Source organism: Pseudorca crassidens, chromosome 2 (genome assembly GCF_039906515.1).
Source record: "Pseudorca crassidens isolate mPseCra1 chromosome 2, mPseCra1.hap1, whole genome shotgun sequence".
Classification (NCBI taxonomy): domain Eukaryota; kingdom Metazoa; phylum Chordata; class Mammalia; order Artiodactyla; family Delphinidae; genus Pseudorca; species Pseudorca crassidens.
In genome coordinates, this window is record NC_090297.1 from 26,575,032 (window position 1) to 26,595,733 (window position 20,702).

General features: G+C 46.8%; 1 protein-coding gene across 3 annotated transcripts in view; it reads right to left on the minus strand.

Moving 5' to 3' along the window:
* Positions 1–20,702, minus strand: part of CSMD2 (CUB and Sushi multiple domains 2) — a 668,701-nt gene that overhangs the window by 189,911 nt on the left and 458,088 nt on the right. For all 3 annotated transcript variants that reach the window (XM_067725393.1, XM_067725392.1, XM_067725391.1), the window contains 3 exons: positions 15,664–15,820; positions 13,665–13,856; positions 8,623–8,749 (listed from right to left, as the gene is read on the minus strand). In XM_067725393.1, coding sequence (XP_067581494.1) covers positions 8,623–8,749; positions 13,665–13,856; positions 15,664–15,820 — 476 coding nt within the window. The remainder of the gene's footprint in view (positions 1–8,622; positions 8,750–13,664; positions 13,857–15,663; positions 15,821–20,702) is intronic.

Here is a 20,702-nt window from a genome sequence, read left to right on the forward strand (position 1 = left end):
CATGGACCTTCTCTGTTTAAGGTCTGACTTGCTGTCACTGCAAGAAAATAAACCTTCTGGAAGCTGCTAAACCTGAAGCCACAATTCCTGGCAAGAGCTATGAACAGAAGCTTTACTTCTGGTGCCTCCTCTGGGCCAGCTGCCTGCTTGCTGGGTAAAGGGAAGCCTCACTGACCTCAGTGGGGAATTGCTGCCCTCTGATTGATATGAAACTGCAGCGGGGCCATCTGGGCTTCAGGCACAGCCAGATGTTTTGTCTATTCCGGCATCCTCCCAGGAAGACAAGTTCCACTGGGCAGGGGTTCTGGTTAATCAAAACCATGGCCCCCTCTCTCAGCAATCCTACTGCATCTTAACCAACAGCCAAGAACAGAGTTCCCAGGTTGCCCTCGTGTTAATCATTAAGAAGCATCTCCACAGTTAAAATTCAACAAACTAGGACTATTAGCCAAACATGAACTTTATAACTAAATGGGCATTAGGAGCAGAAATCAGAGCTTCCAGGAACAATAAGTTCTCCATTCTCCAAGTGCCCCAGATCTCTTCATGGAAAGCCTACCGGCAAAGCACTGTGTCTTATCCCTTTCCCCCTTCCCTTCTTTATAGCCAGCCACATACAGCTCTCAACCTCCATCTAATTTGTACTCAGTTCTTCTGAGTGTAACCAGGACCCCTCAAACAGTTATACTCAATTCCTCCTTGGTGTCCCAGTCAACTTATCCTCTGCATTGCTGCCACTGAACTTCCTGAAGTGGAGATATCATCATGACATACCAGATAATGAGCTCTTTCAGAAGCAGCTACCCACCCCTTCCTCTCTTTTACATGCCTGGAAGGTCTTTACCTCCACTCTGCATGGTGAACTACTACTGTTCGGTAAAGTGTAGCTAGACTAGCACTTCCTGTCTGTAACACCCAGCCCCTCAGCTGCCACCTAAAATTATGAACTGGCCTTGCAAATGCTTTCTATTGTGTTTTGTACATACTTCTACTATAGCATTTATTTCGTTATATAAGAATCTAGGTAGGCACTATAGGTAGGCTTCTCTGTACTCCATTTCCAAACCTCTCATCTGTCTCTGCTATTGAAACTGTAAAAGCAAAACAAAACTGATCTCTCACTTTCCCTCAGCCAGTCATGGCAAGTTCAGACTAATGGAATGTAGGAAGATGTCTGTGAGGATGGTGGTTCTTCCTCAATAAATATGTAAACCCTCCCTAGAAGAAAACTCTGCTCCCTTTCCTCTTCCCTCTTATTTGAGACTGGAACACGGACACAATGCCTGGAGCTGCAGCAGCTGACTAGGTAACTATGAGGACGAAAGCCTAAGGATGGCAGAACAAGAAGAAAAGCAATGGTATCCTGAGCAGCTGCAGGTCTGGATGGGATCTTCAGATTCTTTTTCCAGGAGAAAAAGTGAACCCCCATCTGCTGAAGCCAGCTTTAGTCAGTTTTTTTATTTTCATTCCTAATGGATAAAATTTCTATCTGTAAGACTGAGACCTTCAAGGGAAAAGACTGTTTCTTATTTATATTTATACGCTCAGTGACTGGCAGAATGCCTGGCACTAAGTGCTCCGAGTTTTTAAATGAACTGAATGTCGTTACTGTCTTCAAATTATTCCAGTGGCTGCTCGTTATCCTGAGGAATCCATGTAGAGTTCTCATCTTGGCATTCAGGGTCCCGCAGAGACCCGTCTCTACCCATGCAACCTTGTCCCCCCACATCCAGCCACATCAAGTGACTGCTTGTTCCTCCTTTGTGGACAGACCCTATACTTTCCCCTAGGTTCATGCCTTCACTCTCCTTCCCCTCAATTGGCATGCTTCCCCTCTATACCTCCAGGTAGAACTTGTCTTTCTCTTCCCCATTACTGAACTTGGCTTGCACTTACTGTCTTGGGGGTACCTGTTTATTTGCCTATTTCCCACTAGAATATGAGCCCCTGGCAGACAAGGACTGGCCGTGGTCTGATCTTTGTGTTTCCCACCACACTGCATCACACAGTCTCTGGCACAGAGAAGGTGTTCAATGTCCTGGTTTGTTACATGGAACTAAACCAGGGTCAGAAGAGCAGACTGGGGCCAGACAGAATGGGCTTGAAATCTGTATCACTGGGTAATTGTGAGACATTCATCCTTTCTGGGCCTCAATGATCCCATCTATAAAATGGGGACAATAATAACTGACTTAGAACCTGGTACGCTGTAGTGACTGGATAAACACTAAGTAGAGGGGAGGCCCAAGAGCAAAAGGTTTTGCCTCCCGCTCTTCCCCAGTTGTCATCTGAGCTGGTCCACTGATTATCAAAAGGAAAACTCAGATCCAACATCGGAAACTGAGAAGAGGTCCCACCCATGTGGGCTGAAACTTCCATGTTCTATGAACTGACAACATAGTTAGGGGTGACATGAAGGGCACAGTTCCCTGGTCTGTTCTCCTGCTGTTAGCTGCCAGGCCTGGACAGAGTTCATCAGTCAGCCTGTGCCATTCTTGGCCCTCAGGGAGAAACACTTGCCAAATGCTGTAGGCCGCCCCCGCCCCCATGTTCAAGGGCAGGGTCTCACAGCCAGCCCACCCTTGTTGTGCACACCCAGGAAGGGCCCGCTTTTCTACATGGGCCCCACCCAGGGGTCAGCCTGAACGTGAATCCCTGCAGCCACCCACTGTCCCCCCGGGCACTCCTGGAAAGGGACTCTCTTTGCCCAGCTTGCTGGGGTGAGGCAACCACGGATCCCTCCCGTTGCCTCCAATGCTTCGTCGAGGCTGAGCAGGGTGCTGGGAGGCATCTGCAAGCCTTCTGTCTGCGCCCCCGGGGACAGTCTCATGGACTGGCCTGTGGGCTGTCGCACATCCCCTCCCGGCTGGCACACCCAAGGGAAAGACCTGCTTGACACCTGCCCCCACCAACAGCACGGCACCATCATCTGTGATCTAAGGGGTGACCTATCACCTGCTGTGCTCCGGGATGCCCATCTGGGTCAAATGAACAACCACCTACAGCTCGTGGAGGGGGTTCTCCACATTTGGGAATTACGTCCCAGGCACTGTTCTAAGTGTTCGGATATGTTAGCTCACTTCATCCTCACGGCAGCCTCAAGCGGTAGGTACCATTTTAATCACCGTGTTACAGGGAAGAGAACTGAGGCACAGGGTGCCTGCTTGAAGAGCTTCCCAAGCTACAGAGAGAATAAGAGTGGTAGGTAGTGTGGTGGCCGAGTCTGGCTCTCAGCTGCAACTTGATACTGAATGAATGACAACTGGGAGGACAACTGGGACACAAAGATAGTCAACTCTTCAAATGATCAGCCCAAATGGCCCAACTGCAGGACGCAGTCGATGCGGGGTGGGGTGGGGTGGGGTGGGGAACAGGAGCTGTTGTAAAACAAAACATAAATACTGTCCTCAGAGAGATGCAAGATGGTAATGCATTGATAAAAACAAAAGTAAGCTGTCAAGAGAAATCTGAAAACAAAAAGTACAGTTTTCTTGAAATAAAAACGAAAGCCAAAACAAGATTTCCGAAATAAAGAGGGAGGAATCACAGAATAAATACTGTTGAAAACAGAATTAATGAAAACACAAGACCATTGGCAGAATGCAAATGGGATACGGATCTTTCAAACCACCAGAGGAGAAACAGAGCAAATTAAATCAAATCAACTAAAAATTGGAAGAGTTAAAAATAAAAAAAAGCAATAAAAAGCATAATATATTTTGTTTGAAAGAAAGCATAATACATTGGATGTAAAAGAAATGTATAAATCCCTGAACTCTTTCCCCTTTCTTCAAATATACATAGAACATAAGTAAGAAAAAATTCAAAAAGTAACAAGGGCACAATGCAGTAAAAGTGGAACTGATTTAAAAATCATACAAAATATATAACTTAGTAACTTTTAAGACATTCTTAAATACTCAGGTTGAAAAGAAATCTAACCTCAAATTACAGACTAGAAATAAACCCAGCTGAACAGTCTATATGAGAAAAAATAAACTCCCCCATAGAAAAATATACAAAGAGCTTGAAGCAGCAAAGGCAATTAAATACCATCTTGCCCATCAAACTGGTTAACACTGCCAGGATTGACAACATAAAGTGATGCTGGGTAGGGAAGCAGGCTTTTGGTAGATGTGTAAATTGCTGCAATAGCTAGAGGGAAATTTGAGGTCATGTATCAAAATTTGCCTTCTAAGAACATATCCTAAGGAACTCACTGGACAACTGTTTAAAGATTCATGTGTAAGGATGTTTACTCGGGCGAAAAACTGAAAATATTCACTTTATCTATAGGGAAGTAGTTAAATAAATTATGGTTGTACAGACAACAGAATTCCCTGTAACCATTAACCAGGATGAGGCTGATCTATATAGACTGAGAGGATAAGATGATGATATATGAGTAAAGGGTAAAACACAAAGCAAGTTACCGAGCCACTCAAAGAGGTGATCTCGTTTTAGCAAGCATGCTTATTGCATTTGCTTTCTGTAGACGCTGGCATACAAAATACCTAAAAGAGGAAGCTGAACAAATGGATATCAGTGGCTATCTTATGTAGGGTGTGCAGAGGAGAGCAGAGTAAGACGATGGGGACTTTTGATTTCTACTTTATAAACTTCTTTATGGTTTGTACTCTAAATTTTTAAAAATGAGTATCTCCTTTTTATAAAGAAAAATTCTGTAAAGAAATTCTCACTTAAAAAATAATAACTAAGTCTTACTCTGAATAAGGGCAGAAACACAAAAGGGGATTTTTTGTGTTTGTCTGAATTCTATCTGATTACAAATTCCCTTAACTTTGTGGCCGGTGATTCCAGGGAGGGGTGGCGGGATATGGGGGGCGGTGAGGGAGAGAGAGGAGAGAGGGAGAGAACACACTAGAGTACAGATGTGCACGAGGACACTGCAGACGCTAGCTGGCACGGCAGCCTGGGGTGGAGGGATCGCAGGAGGAAGGCGGAAGTGTCCCATCACTCCATCCCCATCTTTTGGCCACTCTCCGTGCAGCCTCTGCTCATGTGCATCAGCTCCTTGGAGGTTGTGTGACTCCAAGAAACCTTCCCAATGGAGGGCTGAGGTCACTTGCATCCTCTCCCCGCCATTCCCCACCTCAGGGTCCTCACACACACAGCCAGCAGGCCCCCTCTATAGTTCTTTCCATCTCTGGAGAGAATATTTCCTCTATTTGTCTCGATCCTCTCTTCCTGAGGGCTAGGAAGGGATGCTCTGCTCTCCCCTCCAGCCCACCCCACACCCATCATTCCTGTAAGTGATAACAGTCCTCACGTCTGCCCAGAAATGCCATCACTGAACTCTTGTGCTCTCCCTGTCAGCCGCTCTGAGATCTCTCGGCTCTCCTCCCACCCTTCTCCTAAACCTGAATTCCCGGGGACTGATGTCGCATGTCATGGGTGTGCTAAGGTTACTATGTCATGGAGGAGATGCACGCCCAAGTACTTAGGCAAGAAGTATCAGGATGTCTACAGTTACCTTTGTGGGATTCAGCCAAAAAAGAAAAAAAAAAAAAAAAGGGACAGAGAGAAAAAAGAGAAAGAGGGCAAATATTCACAGTAGTTGAGTCTAGGTGGGAGGGAAGCAGGTGCTCGGCATACTGCTCGACTTTTCTATTGTACATATTGTATGTTGCACAACAAAAAATAGGGAAACAGAAGAAATCTGTTTCCACATTTCTTGAGGCGAGTGAGACCGGCTGGTGTGACTCCTTAAATGTCTCCTGAACTCATCCCTTCTTCTCCATCCTTCTTCTCCATCCTTCTTCTCCATCCCATCGCCACTGGCAGGGTTCAGGTCTCCTCATCCCGACGACACTCTGGAGACGGCCTCCTCCTCACTGGGGTGCCAGACCCCATCTGTCCCCTTCTCCACAGGGCTGCCACGACAGGGCCAAACTCAGCATCACGGCCGCCACGGTCCTCTGTGCTCTGGCTGCATGCAGCCCGCTCCACCAGTTTCATCCCTCACCATGGCCCATCCCTCCACCAGATCTCAGGTGATGCTCCAGCCATGGGGACCAGCTCCTTGAGCCCGCACACCCTGCGTCACCTCTTCTGCCTAGTAGGCCCTTCTGTCCTGCCAACCTTCTTCCTTGGCTACCTGGCAACTCCTCTCCATCCTACACGACTTACTCTAGTGTTTTCATTTCCAGGATAGCCTCTCTGGTCTCCTGTCCAACTGTTCAGTCCCCTGCCCCCTCCTTCCACCACCTCGCTCTGTGTACACGCACATCTCCTCTTTGCCAACAGCGGCCGTGGTCTTATTCATCTGGGCAACGCCAGTGTCTCCCACAGGCACTGCCATGTATTCAGCAGACAGCTATTACATGGAGGAACGAATGAATGAATGAGTAACGTGCAAGGCGGGAACATGGGAAAACCTCCTGATTTGTATATGGAGACACCTGTGACGAATTCATTGTTCATTTACTATTTACTGAGGGACCTTCGTGGATCGGCTAGTCATAAATCTACCTTTATATCTGGGTCCTGCTTGCTTCATTCATTCATTCATTCAACACTTGACACTTGTTAAGCCTCTGCCACTGTGCTGAGAGCCAGGAGACTTGTGAAGATGAATCGGGCAGAGAGCGTGGCTCTGGCTGGGGAGCTAAAGCAGGAGCATAAATGGAGGAGAGGAGTGGTCAGTGTCATAAGGGAAATACAGGCCATGGGCAATGGGAACACAGAAGCGGAGAAAGGACTCCTAGCAGTCTCCTGCGAGTGGACTGGGGGAGACTTCCTGGGTGAGCTGACATGTGCACTTGACTTTGAGGGAGCGAGAGTTGTAGACTTAAGTCTTTGGAGGGAGGGGGGCATTCCGGGGAGGGCAGAGTGGAAACCAAGGCACTGAGCACGGCCTTGAGTACATGTACAGGGGCCACTCGCAATTCAGCTTTGTCGTTGAAGAGAAGTGGTGGGAAATAAGGTTGGGAGGTGGGTTGAAGTCCTGACAGCCTTGAAAACCAGGATAAGATGTTCAGCTCCTGTGAGCATGGGTGCCACGCAAGGGTTCTAGTTAGAGTGTGAGTTGACCAGGCATGCTTCCAGAAAGTGATTCCAGAAGCAGTGTGGGATGAAGTTTTGTATTTAACACAAAACCCCCAAGAGCTCTGCTGACCTCATTTTGCACAGGGCCGAGCTCAAAAACTTGCACGTGGCAAACACTTCATACATTTCTTTAACTGGACTGGGTCTAAGACCATGTGTACATCAGCGAATGTGCAAACAGCTGTATCTCTGGCAGCAACACACCCGTTCAGCCAGTTCCCCTTCACGGAGACCTCGCCAGGGCAGGGAACCTCTCCTAGCCGCACTTCTGCCTCTTGTCTTGACTCCCCACTCTTCCAAAGTCTCAACAGTTCATCCCTGGATTACTGCGACAGACTTCTGACTGGTTTTCTTCCCATGAGCCCCCTCCACTGTAAATAACCCTGCTTAGGGACCTTCCACGGCGCCCTCTTGCTTACTGGCATTTAGCATTCTCCGCCAGCAGGCTGCTTCCTAACCCAGTCTGTCTCCCATTCCTTTCCGCACGCATTCCCCACGCCAGCCAGACCATTCCCGCTCCAACTGCCTGGTTCAATTCTCTAGCCATACCTCATCCATCCTGCCACGCCAACCTCCTCTTTTCCTCACAGCTCCTCTGAACCCAGTTTGCCAGCAGCATCATCTGGTGCGAAGATTCAGAAAGACCTGGATCCACGCCCCAGGCTTTCTGCTTCACTGTGTGAGCTTAGACACACTATGAATTCTCCTGGAATCTCAGTTCTGTCATCTATAAAATGGGAGTAATAAGAATGTCTATTTATTTTTAGGGCTTACTATTCGTATTACCAGGGCTACTGTGAAGAGTTAATAAGACGTTACGTGTGCCAGGCCCTGTGCTCAATAAATGGTAAAGCTCTTTTCTTCTCTGACTCTTTGGAACTCCAAAAAGTACTTCCTGTTAGTCAAGCACGTACGTGGAAAAGAAGTTACATTGTGAGGGAATATGTACACAGTACCTGACAGTATGCTGGGCTTTTCTGACTATTGCTTCCACAACTCTAAATCACAAGCATTTTTGTTCTCATTTTACAGACGTAGAAACTCAGACTGAGAAAGGGAAGCAATCTGGGGTCATACAGTTCTAAACTGACCTTTACTACCATCAGAGAAACAACCACCGAACCATGAATAAATATTTCCTATGTTTCAAGCACTGTGCTGAGTACATTACCTGCAGTGTCTCGGTTAGATGCTTTATCCCGAGAAGCCAACATTATAACTCATACGCCACAGATGGAGAGGAGAAGAAACTTACCCAAAGTCCTACAAATGGCAAACGGCTGGGCTGGGATTCACGCCTATGCCCTCAGCTGCTGTGCGGACACCGTACCGCCTAGGCCAGTGAATTGTCTGAACTTGGATTACAGCCCTGTGATGCCGAGGCTGGCCTTTTCAGGTTTTCCATGGGCCCCGGCCTGAGCCCGGGGTCATAGCAACCACTGTTGCTCACCAGGGCCTCCAGGTGAGGTGGGCAGGGCCAGCCACTGGCTGGTGGACTGGTGATGACTCCCCTGAACAGCTGGCAACGGTTCCTCTGCTGGCCCTGGCACTTACCCGATGGTGCAGCCGGCATTGGCCTCGATGGTCCAGATGCAGTTGAGGTTGTGCTCGTAGGGAGCTGGATACCCGGGTGACAGCACCTGCCCCGACTCCTCTCCTTTCACCGTCCCGCCACACTCGGCTGAAAGAAATCCCAGAAGAGTGAGCTTCAGGGGGTGACCTGTGCTCACAGCGGCCACCCACTGGCTCCTCCGGCCTGTGTGCCAGGGTCCCTCTCGTTCATTCCAGGTGGCTGAGTGCAGCATAGAGAAAGGCCCTTGGACGAGACTTGTATCCAGGATCTACAAAAGCCCTTACAGCTCAACAATGAAAAGACAGAGTTCAGTTAAAAATTGGCAAAGCCTTTGAACAGACATTTCTGCAAAGAAAGTATACAAATGGCCAAGAAGCACAAGAAAAGATGTGTAACATCATTAGTCATTAGGGAAATGTAAATCAAAACCACAGTGAGATCCCACTTCATAACCTCTAGGACGGTCATAATCAAAAAGACAGACTAACGTGTAGGTGGGGATGTGGAGAAACTGGAACCCTCAGACATCGCTGGTGGGAGTGCAAAATGGTGCAGCTACTCTGGAAGACAGTTTCCTATACAGGTCCTCAAAATGTTGCCCTATGACCCCAGCAATTTTGCTCTTGGATACATACTCAAGAGAAACGAAAACGTATGTTCAGATGAAAACTTGTACACGAATGACCACTGCAGCATTATTCATAATATCCCCAAAAGGGAAATGACCCAAATGTCCATCAGCTGTTGAACAGATTCACAAATGTGGTATACCCGTACTATGGAATATTACCTGATCGTAAAAAAGAATGAGGTACTGACGCACGATACAACGTGGATGAACGTAATGCTGAAAACGTTATGCTGTGTTAGAGAAGCCAGGCGCAAAAAGCCTCATATTGTGTGTTTCTATTTATATAAAATATCTAGAACAGACAAATCTACAGAGACAGAAAGTACATTTGTAGTTGCCAAGGCCTGACGAGGAGCGGCAGTGGGAGGGATTGCGAATGGGTATAGGGTTCCTTCTGGGGAGACAAGATGTTCAAAAATTAGATTGTGGTGATGGTTGCACCACCCTGTGACTACACTGGAAAGCAGTGAGTGGTACACTTTAAAGGGGCCAACTGTATGGTACGTGAAGTCTATCTCATTAAAGCTATTACAAAAACGGCCCCTGGGGGTAGGGCTGATGGCCCACTCTGTGACCAGATCTTTGAGGTCTCCTGAGAAGGCACAGACATGTGAACCTGGTCACTGACAGGAACTGGGCCTGTGTCACGTGGCCGGAGCACAAGGCGTGGCGTCCTTCCCCCGGAGACCTGGAGGAAGAGGCGGCCACAGTGTGTGCCCTGCGCCCTGACAGACGCACATCCACGGCAAGTGGCAGCACAGAGGAGGAGGTGATCGGTTTCCTCCAGCGCAGGGCAGGGAGAGGCGGGCGGGTGGGTGGGAGGCGTAGGCTGGGGAGGCCGACAGGGAAGAGTACTGCGAACCTCCTTGGGGGTGGGAAACAGCATGGCAGCTTGGGGGACGGGGTATGAGATGGGGCCTGGAGGGAGGCAGGGCTGGAAAGCTGGGCGAGCATCTTTCATCGGAGGGCACCGCACAGAACTGCAGTGTTTATGCACGAGAGTAAATTGATCACTTTACACACTAGTGCCCTTTACACATTAGAGAGAATGCTCCTGTGGCAGTGTGAAGGGGCGCAGGGGGGTGGACCTAGAGGCAGGGCACCAGTGAAGAGGTCCATCTCCCCGTGAGAGCAGCCCTCCAGGTCACAGGCTGGCCTTCTTCCTCCCCACGTCTAATCTGCCTCTGAGCCCCAGGGCTCAGGTGCTTTTCACACCTGCCCCCCCTCTGCCCCCACTGTTAAGAGTCGTGGCTCAGGCCCTTACCATCTCTAGGGTAGCAGAGTTGCGTCCCCCCCAGAAGTGCCACCAGAAGGACCTTTCTAAAATACAAAACTGGCCATATCACTGCTTGCTTTCCTCCAGAGTGAAGTCCAAGCTCCTTAGGAGAGCCCATCAAGTCCCCCCGGAGAGGCTCCCTTTGGCCTTTTCTGGCCCCGTCCTGGCACCCCTTGGTCCAGCCAAGTGTGATAAACTCCACAAGCCCAGGCACACTGGGCCTCTTCAGGCCTCTCCTTGGACTGACAAGTCGGCCAGCATCTTCCCCATGAAACCTTTTGTGACACCCTCCCCTCCTCACATCGAGTTGACACTATCCTCTTTTGCGTCTCCATTATAACATGAACTGGTTTTTATCACAGACGTGTAACCGGTTATCAAAATCTACCTCCTTCACTCCTCAGCAGCAGGAACCTTGTCTTACTTATATTTGTACATCAAGTGCCTAGCATGGTGTTTGGCACGTCACAGATGCTTTAACAAGGGTTTATTGAATGAACAGGTGGGTGGATGATCAAATGAACGAGAGAAGCTTACTGCTTCCCAGGCGAGTTACTATGAAGGGTCTGAATCAAGGGAGCGTGAGAGAAGATGAAGAGATTTGTTGCAAAGCTTTTTAGGAAAGATCTGATTAAGCAAGATCTTAGAAGTAGGAGATGAGGGGATCAAAGTCACACATGGGAGACTGACCTTCATCTGCTGCTACAAAGGACCCATCAAGTGTCTCTTGGGCCCCGTGGCTTGCCCCGGGCCCACTAAGGCAGGGCGGGGGAGGGGCCCTCTGCAGTGAGCCTGCCCACGAGACCGGGCCCTTTCTTCCTGCGTAACTACGCCCGTGTTGACGTTGGGGTGGGAGATGCCAACCTGAATGAGAGATGTCGGGCTGCACAGGCCGGCAGCAGGGAGCAGGGTGTGGATAGGAGGATGAGCTGTAAGTTGTGGGGAGGAAGGCTTTCTGGCTCCACAAATAGCAGAGGCAGCTAGAAACGGGCCAGGACGTTATCCCTGCCCCTGCGCTGTAGCTTCCTTCCGTATTCCCGATGAGACAGCCCCTTCTGCTTCCCAGAGGCAAGAGTTTGGAGGCAGGGGCACCAGCAGCATTTCCTCGGGGACACGACTGCTCCTTCCTCAGGGGTCACTTTATCTGGGGACGGACAGGGGGGCAGGGGGAGCCAGGTGGCTGGCATGCAGCAGATTTACCAACAAGACCCTAAGACTCTCATCTTTCTGGTCTTCTCCCTTATGACCATCCTACAGCCCTGGCTGCTTCGTTTGGGCTGTAGCATCCACTCATCCACAAAGAAAACGGCTGGATGTTGACCACGATCAAGTCCATCACAACATGACATGTGAAAAACTATACACACGTAATCCCAAACACACAGCCTCCCTTCCCTTCATGGGGCCTGAGGGAGTCTCGGTGGGGAAGCCCTCAGAGGTTCAAAGTGTAAGTACCCTCACTAGCACTGCTTGAGTGGATTCTCTAAGTTTGGTCCAACTGGCAGGTTAGACACTCAGAAGGACCTTACGGTGGAGCTTTTTGCAAAGTAGATAAGTGTCTTGCAGTGGGAGCCATCACCTCCTCCACGTTTCGTTTGCTTTGGCTTTCCTATGGCATCATACTGTTGTCTGTTCATGCCTGTGTCTCCCTCACTGGCCTGGGAGCTGCTTTTCCCTGTATCCCCAGTGCCTGGCAGAGGGCCTGGCACATGAAGAAACAAGGGGACAAAAACAGGGAAGCAGGGAGGAAGGGATGGGGCGTGCCTGTGGATGAGGTCTACTTGAGCAGACGGAGGAAGATTCTAGAGGCCACTATCGTGATCTATCCACAGCCAGGTTTGAAATCCTCACCGTTAGACCCTCTGTTGGGTAGCAATGTCGAAGGTCCTGTTAACATGCAGTCGCCTGGGGTAAAAGAACATCGCTCTTACCTCCCCGCCTGTGGGTGATGTCTACCCATCCTTTCAAGTCTCAATTGAAATATCACCTCCTAGGCACAACTTTCTCGAATTCCCTCAACGCTTTGGTACTTACTCTTTTTACAGTGCTTATCTTGTATTACAACGACCTGTTTATGTGTCTCTTCTCCTTGCCGGGGTATGGACTCCCCAAGGGCAGGAAGAATGCTTTATTCTTTCCTTTTTATTTCTCCGCCTCTGTACATACCCAAACATGCACCTGCGAGGACTCTGGCAGGTGGCGCTTAGTAGGCACTTAAACGTTCTCCCGGTGGATGGTTTGTCCTTATAAGATTAACCAGAGCTGCACAGCCATGCTGAGGTTGTGAGCCATGGGGCAGGAGATGGAGAGAGGGAAAGGTGTGGTGTTTGGGGCTGGGGATACAGGACAAAGCAGCGTGGTGGAATCCTGGTCAGCAGGGAGGGTCACACGCACAGTGAGGCGGGGGGTGAGAGGTGGAAAGGCCACACAGACAGACGGACGGGTGTTGCCTATTTCCCACCTCTGCCTTGAACCAGGCTTCTCTTGTCCTGTGACACAGGATGAAGCTTCCAGAGAGCCTGTGCTGACATGCTGGAAGCACCACAGGCTTAAGAAGGTGCTAGTTCATTATCTTATTCTTTCTTAAGTGTGAGATAGATGCTAGCTCATGATCTGACTCTTTCTCAAGAACAAGACAGATGTTAGTTCATGACCTGACTCTTTCAACATTCCGGAAAAGGAAGCATGAGCCCCATTTTGCCTATGGGGAAACTGAGGCCAGAGTGAGCTGGAGACTCATCTGAGACTTGGCGTTGAAGGAACCCCTGGAACCAGGCAAAAAGTCCACCTCTTCCTTCAAACTGACCCTCCCTCTCCTGGCGGAGAGGATTACGATTCTGAGGGCATGACCTGGCTCTGGTCCCGCTTGCTAAATGTATGACAGCGGCAAGCCACTGCCTGGCCTTGCTGTCGTGCGGGTGTAATAAGGTGTGAGAGTGAGGACATGCGGAAGGGTGGGCAGGGCCAGCCATGACTCCGGTGAACAGGACGGTTCAGACGGCCCCAAGGCCCTGGAGTGTGAGGGCCAATGGGAGACCCTTAATGAGACCAGAGCTGGGTACTCGGGGTTAGGGGACACCCGAGGGGGGTCACCTGAAGAGCAAGAGGCCTCCTACCGACACAAGTGGGGAGCGGCCGGTCCCAGGTCCTGCGCTCCCCGCTCAGACACAGCAGCGCCTCACTGCCCCGCAGGCTGTACCCAGGGTCACAGCCGAAGGACACAGAGCTCCCTGCGAAATGGCCTCCATCGCGAACCTTGTAGCCAAACTGGGGGGTTCCTGGGTCTTCACATTTGATGAGTTCGAAACCTGGGGATGAGAGAAGAGATAAGGGTGATCAAGAGGTGTCATGGCACACACCACACCCCGCCCTCCCCACCCCCCACCAAGAGCACGCATCCTTAAGGAAGCCCCCCAGCACAGGCCCCTGGGTCCTGATGGAGATGCCCTTCGGGGTGTCACATGGCTGTGCTCAGGTAAGGGTCTGTTACGGAGTGTTCGTTCTCCCTGTTGCTATATGTAAATGACTTCACTTATTTCTCCCAGGACAGCTTTTAATAGTTTTCAGGTATAGAGTCCGGATTTCCTATTTTTTTTTTTTGGTTTGACCCCATAGCATTTTGGTAGCGGGAGCTGCTCTTCCCATCTTGTTAACTGAGACAGTCTGATGGGAGAGTGTACTATGGAAAAGTCACTCTAAATGTATGTTTCAAAGCTCAATTTTGTCCTGCTTAAATACACTCTATTGAACGAGCCTGGAGAAGGAGACCTCTGTGAGCTTACACAGAGCTCCTAGGGCACGGTGGCCACCTGTGTTAGCTCTCACTTGTTATTCACAGGTCTTACCGGGAGGGGTAACTGTGCATTGCATAGCTGAGAATATTGACTCGGGAAGGTCACACAAATTGTTCCAAAGTCACACAATCTCAGATGACAGAAACGGCATTTGAATATGACTCTGTTCAATCCTCCTCCACTGATGGGCCTGCTGTAACAGCACAGACCCTACACACCCAGGCAAGAGGAATCTTGAGTGCACTCATCGGTTTTCTTATTTTAACAGCTTTATTGAGACATAACTTACATACTAAACGCTCCCCCAACTAAAGTATATCATTCAGTGTCTTTTAGTTTATCCACAGAGTTGTGCAACTAACATTGCAATCGACTTTAGGACATTTTCATCACCTCAAAGAGAAGGTGATTTCCCCTCAACTCCCTCATCCCCAGGCAACTAACACATTTCCTTCTGTCTCTATGGAACTGCCTCTTCTGGACAGTTCATATAAACGGTTCATGCAATACACGTGTCTACATGTACTGTGACAGGCTTCTTTCACTTCTCATCATGTGGCCAAGGGTCACCCACATTGCAGCATGGATCAGAACTGGATCCTTTTCTATGGCCAAATAATAGCCCATTGTATGGAGGGACACGTCCCATTTTACTTATCCATTTATCAGCTGATGGATATTCACTGGCTTTTAAAATAGGCTACAAAAGCACATTTCTTTGTAGCCACTGGGCAAGTAGAAGCTCAAATAGATGAATAAAATAGCTGTGAAGCCGAAGTATGGAGATGTCATCCCAAGTACTCTGCGGCTGTGTACACACCTCGGTGCTTTCTGTTTTTGAAATCTCAGGAGTAAAGGAGAAAGTTAAAATCAGGAAAAAAGGGAAAGAATCAAGCCTCGACTCTTTAGGGAGTAGTAAAAAAGAGCATAATTATACATTAGTGCTTGCATTTTTTACATCTGACTGTAGCTGAACATTAGTTTATAAATGTCACCATGAGGAAAGGCTATCTTTGGTTGCTTTAATTCAAAGGCTCAGCGCTTATTGTTTTTAGTGAGTAAATGGTGATTAGTGAGTCAAAGGTGTGCTGTGACTCTCAGCTAAGTTACTCACAGGTGTAACCATGGAGCTGTACGCCAAGTGGCAGCTTATCCAAATCACGGGCACAATGCCTTAGGGGAAACAGTCAGCTAAACACACATCAGTTAGAGAAAATCAAACCCACTAACTGAGGGGTGATGTCCCAGAGCCCAGCCTCTCTGTGTGTGGAACCGGGGAAAGCCCGATTTCACTGTCCACTCAGATGAGAAAAAGACTTACTGGAAAACTGCAGCTCAAAGCCCTTGCTGGTGTTCTCAGCATCAGAAATGAAATCAAGCCACAGACTGCTGGACGTGCTGTTCAATGTCACCCCCAGCATCTCAGAGCGGCTGAACACCCCCAGCAAACGGGCGGAGTTGTTGTTGCCATCGTAGACCTGGACACGGGAGAGACCCCAACCCCACATCAGCATGGCCTTATCTTGAACAAGGGTTTCCCACCCAACAGCCCACATTCCCAGAGTTTAGCACTGATAACAACTGTTAGAGGGACAGTCAGTCGTCAGATGCAAGGAAGACAGCAGAGTGGAGTTGCCACCGGGTGAGTTACCAGCCCTGCTAGCCTACTTGGTACCAGTTCTGTGCCCAGCCCATCTTGGTGTGAATCATACCCCTAGGAACTGGTTGCTGTTCCAACCTTTTCAGAGGAGATCTGGTCTTAGTTCCCCCACCCCCAGATGGTACCAGCTTACTCTTCAGCAGCTTGGGGAGACCAGGTTGGGGCTGCCTGAGTGCCCAAACCATCTGTTTCTGCAGACAGGCAGGCTGCAAGCATTTGACTTTTCTGCATTGCTAAACACTCCATCCTGCCCTTCCAGGAGATGAGACAATCGTCCTCCTCCCTAATCCCACCCCACTGTGGCAGTGGCCTCAGTCTCACACTCTGCTGGACATGACCCCTAGGATCCAGCAGGATGGAGTTAAAATGTCCAGCGTGTCAGGTGTCATGGTATCTTCCCCTTCCCCAAGCTCGGTCTCTGCCCCTTCCCTCCTAAAATGAGGGCTCCAACGAGGGCTGGAGCAAGCCAGGGGTGGAATCGTGCAGGCATCTGGCTTCCCTGACTCCCATCTGTCCCCTGAACTGCTGAGCACCAGCAAAGACAAGAATCTTCAGAATAATGAACTGGCTCCCCAGGTTCCGAGGTTGCTGCTCCTTTCCAGATAACTGTGCAAATAACAACAGAATTTGTGATTGAGTGAAGGACGCCCTGTTGCTTTGGTAAACATCAACGATGGGATCTATGGGTGGGCGATGAATATTTGTGCGTGGCACAGGATGTGGTACCAGCTGCCAGCAAATTGGAACAATATTTCCATTCTTTCTACTATTCATGAAGCAAAGCTTTCTAAAAGAAGCCACCCTTCAAGCTAACAGTGCTGTATATCAGAGATTTGTTTAGGCCCCTGGGAGCTTCAAAAATCTGTTTCCAGATCCTATGTGCAATTGTTTTATATCGCTGATAGACTGGGAGAATTCCAGAGTGCCAGCAGACATAGACATGACACCAGTTCAAAGAGTTCAGCCCACTGCTGCATCCAGATTGTTATAAAAAGAGTTTTATCCATTAAAACATATATTTTGGGGGGCTTCCCTGGTGGCGCAGTGGTTGGGAGTCCGCCTGCCGATGCAGGGGATGCGGGTTCGTGCCCCGGTCCGGGAGGATCCCACATGCCTTGGAGCGGCTGGGCCCGTGAGCCATGGCCGCTGAGCCTGTGCGTCTGGAGCCTGTGCTCCGCAACGGGAGAGGCCACAACAGTGAGAGGCCCGCGTACCGCAAAAAACAAAAAAAACATATATTTTCTAATTAACTGATCAAGGCATTAATCATCAACACTTGCTAACATCACAATAAGAGAGACAACCAGACATCATGTGCTTGTTAATGGAAAACACACCAATACCTGTGGTGTCATTTTGCCAAAAAAACATCAAACCTGAATCAGATCAAGCCACTGGATCCAATTTCCAACTTATAGGAAATATGGAGGACAGAGGGACATATGAAATGAATACATTACAAATAAACAAGTTACAAATAAATTACAAGGGAGTAAAAAAGAAGAGATGGAGGTAAAACCTAAAGACTAAAAAAATACTTGAGGCAACTAATCCAATATGTACAAGGTATTTGGATCCTGATTCAAATAAACTGTAAATTTAAAAAATATTACATTTATGAGATAATTGGAAATTTGAACACTCACTGGATATATTATGGTATTAAGAAATTGTTGTTAATCAATAAAAGTATAATGGAAATAGGATTTTTTCCTTAATTTCAAAGAATAATTCATCTTAATTCATTAAGAATATTTTTGTTCTTAATATGTCATTATGATAAAATATTCATTGCAGGAAACTTATAACACAGAAAAGCATGAAGAAACTGAAGGCAACTTTCAGCACTCATAACATTTTGGTGACTATCTTTCTAGGCTTCGTTCTATGCATATCTTTCCTTATATAGTTTTTAAATTTTTTTTTTTATAAAAGCAAGATCAAACTATAGATACTATATGGTAACCTGCTCTTTCACTTAATATAATGTGTATATTTTTCAAATCATTAAATATTTTTTCCACAACAGCACCTAAACAGCTGTAGAAATTACCATCATAAAATTAACCCAACCCACAATATAATCATTCGCATATCACTGTCCAGAATATGGGGAATATGTGCCCTGGCACATAAGATGCACTCAACAAATGTACGATAAATAAATAAACCAATATTTTCTTTCAGTAATTTTGTTCGTAAATCCACCTGGAATTTTGGCATATGGTATAAGATATATTTTCTTCCTGGTTGATTAGCCATTTTTAACAAAACCCTGTTTGTAAATATTCCACCCATCACCAACTTTAAATCCAACTTTATCACATATATAGTTATATAAATTTTTTTGTTCAACTTTCTATTCTACTGCAGTTATCTATTTGCCTATTCCTGTGCATGATCTAAACTGTTTTAATTATTGTAGCTTTGTAATATATTTAAATATTTGGTAGGACGAGTCCCCTCGCATTTGTCTTCTTTTAATGTAAAAAATTGTCTTCCCATGTTTATTTTCTTAGATAAACTCAAGAAGAATTTTATCAAATTAAGAGAAACAACTACCCCCAATCCCTCCAAAAGACCCAAAACAACTTGTATAATTCTGACTGATTAATATTAAATGCCTGGATTGATAAGAGAGAAAACATATCTATATGATAGTAAATCTTCCTATCCATATACATGACATCTGGTTCCATTTTAATCAAGTTGTCTTTTATATCTCTCAGTAAAATTACTTATTCCTGGGCATTTTTATATTTTTTATTGATACTGGGAATTGGGCCCTTGTATACATTTATTTCCTAACAGAATATTGCTTGTCCATAAGAAAATTGCTTTGATGGTCCAGTTCATCATTATATACAGGTGATGGATTTATCCCTGACAAATCCAAGAGAATCTATACACACCCATTACATCTAACCTTCTTTCTTTCTTTTTATCTATTATAGGTTTCCACTTTTTTCAGCTTTATTGAAGTGTAACAGATGAATAAAAATTCCATATATTTAAGGTGTACAAATCAAATTTATTTATTTATTTATTTATTTATGGTTGAGTTGGGTCTTCATTGCTGCGCACGGGCTTTCTGTAGTTGTGGCACGCAGGGCCTACTCTTCGTTGTGGTGTGCGGGCTTCTCACTGCGGTGGCCTCTCCTGTTGCGGAGCACAGTCTCCAGGCATGCAGGCTTCAGTAGTTGTGGCACACAGGCTCAGTAGTTGTGGCTCATGGGCTCTAGAGCGCAGGCTCAGTAGTTGAGGCGCACAGGCTTAGTTGCTCCGCGGCATGTGGGATCCTCCCGGACCAGGGATCGAACCTGTGTCCCCTGCATTGGCAGGCGGATTCTTAACCACTGCGCCACCAGGGAAGTCCCATACAACTTGATTTTTGATATGCACATACCACTACATCTAATAAGACAGTTCAGCAAGATGGCTGCCTTCAAAATGAATATGCTAAATGGATAGCTTTTAACACACAGTTTCAATGTAACATTCCTATGAACAATGCTACATGCATGTCTGCTTACACACAGGTGCTCAAGTTTCTCTAGGGCATATATCTAGAACTAAAACAGCGAAGAGAAGCAGGTTGCACATGGAAGGCACATCTTCAACTTTGTTAGATGTTGTCAGATTGCTCTCCAAAGAGTAATACCAATTTAATCTCTCACTAGCAACGTATGACAGCTTTCATTGCTTTATATCTTCACCAACACTTGATATTTTCAGGCACTCTAAAATTTTCCAATATGATGGGTGTGAAATGGTATCCCATTTGAATTTGTATGTCCCTGATTATCACTGAAGTGGAATATCTTTTTGTATGTTTATCAATTCTACTTTCCTGTTCTGTGAATTGCCTATTCATAGCCTTTGCCCAGCCCTGAATATGAAACCTCCCTGCATTTATTTTAGTTTTATGTCCTTCAGTATAAAGTTTTATAATTTCCTCAGTAAAGATTATACACATTTTCATTAGGCTTATTCCTAGGTGTCTTATAGTTTTTGTTTCTATTATGAGACCTTCTCCCCACCTCTGAATACATGTTTGAATTGGTTGTAGAAACACCAGCAGCTTTGCTAAATTGTCTTATTGGTCTGATAGGTTATCAACTGGTTGTTTTATATTTTCCAAATAAGAGACAATTTGGATATTCTCTTCTAATTGTTATAGTTTCTTTGTTCTTTTCTTTGTATAATTGCAGTGGCTTGGATCTGAATACTATTGGTGGTAGCAGAACTGGTGTTGTTCCTGACTTTACTGGGAATCCTTAGGAAGTTTTGTCATTAAGTATAATGTTTGCTATACGTGTTGGCAGAAAATTTTTATTAGATTAAGAAAGTTCTGTCCATAGCTTTATGAGATATTTTTAAAAATCATGAATCAGTACTGAATTTCATCACACGATGTTTCGGGACACTTTGGCAGGATCATGTATTTTTCTCTCCTAATCTGTTTATAGGATGAAATTGCTGATATTGGACTGCTCTTGACCTACAAAAATGACAATTTCATATGGGTTGCCCAATAAAGACAATTAGGAGCTTTTGTAATGTTGACACATCCTTACGTTCCTGGAATCCATCCTATTGGTCATTTTTGTTTTAATGCACAGCTAGATTCAACATGATACTGTATTTAGGATTTTTTGTTGTTGTTGTTGTTGCGGTACGGGGGCCTCTCACTGCTGTGG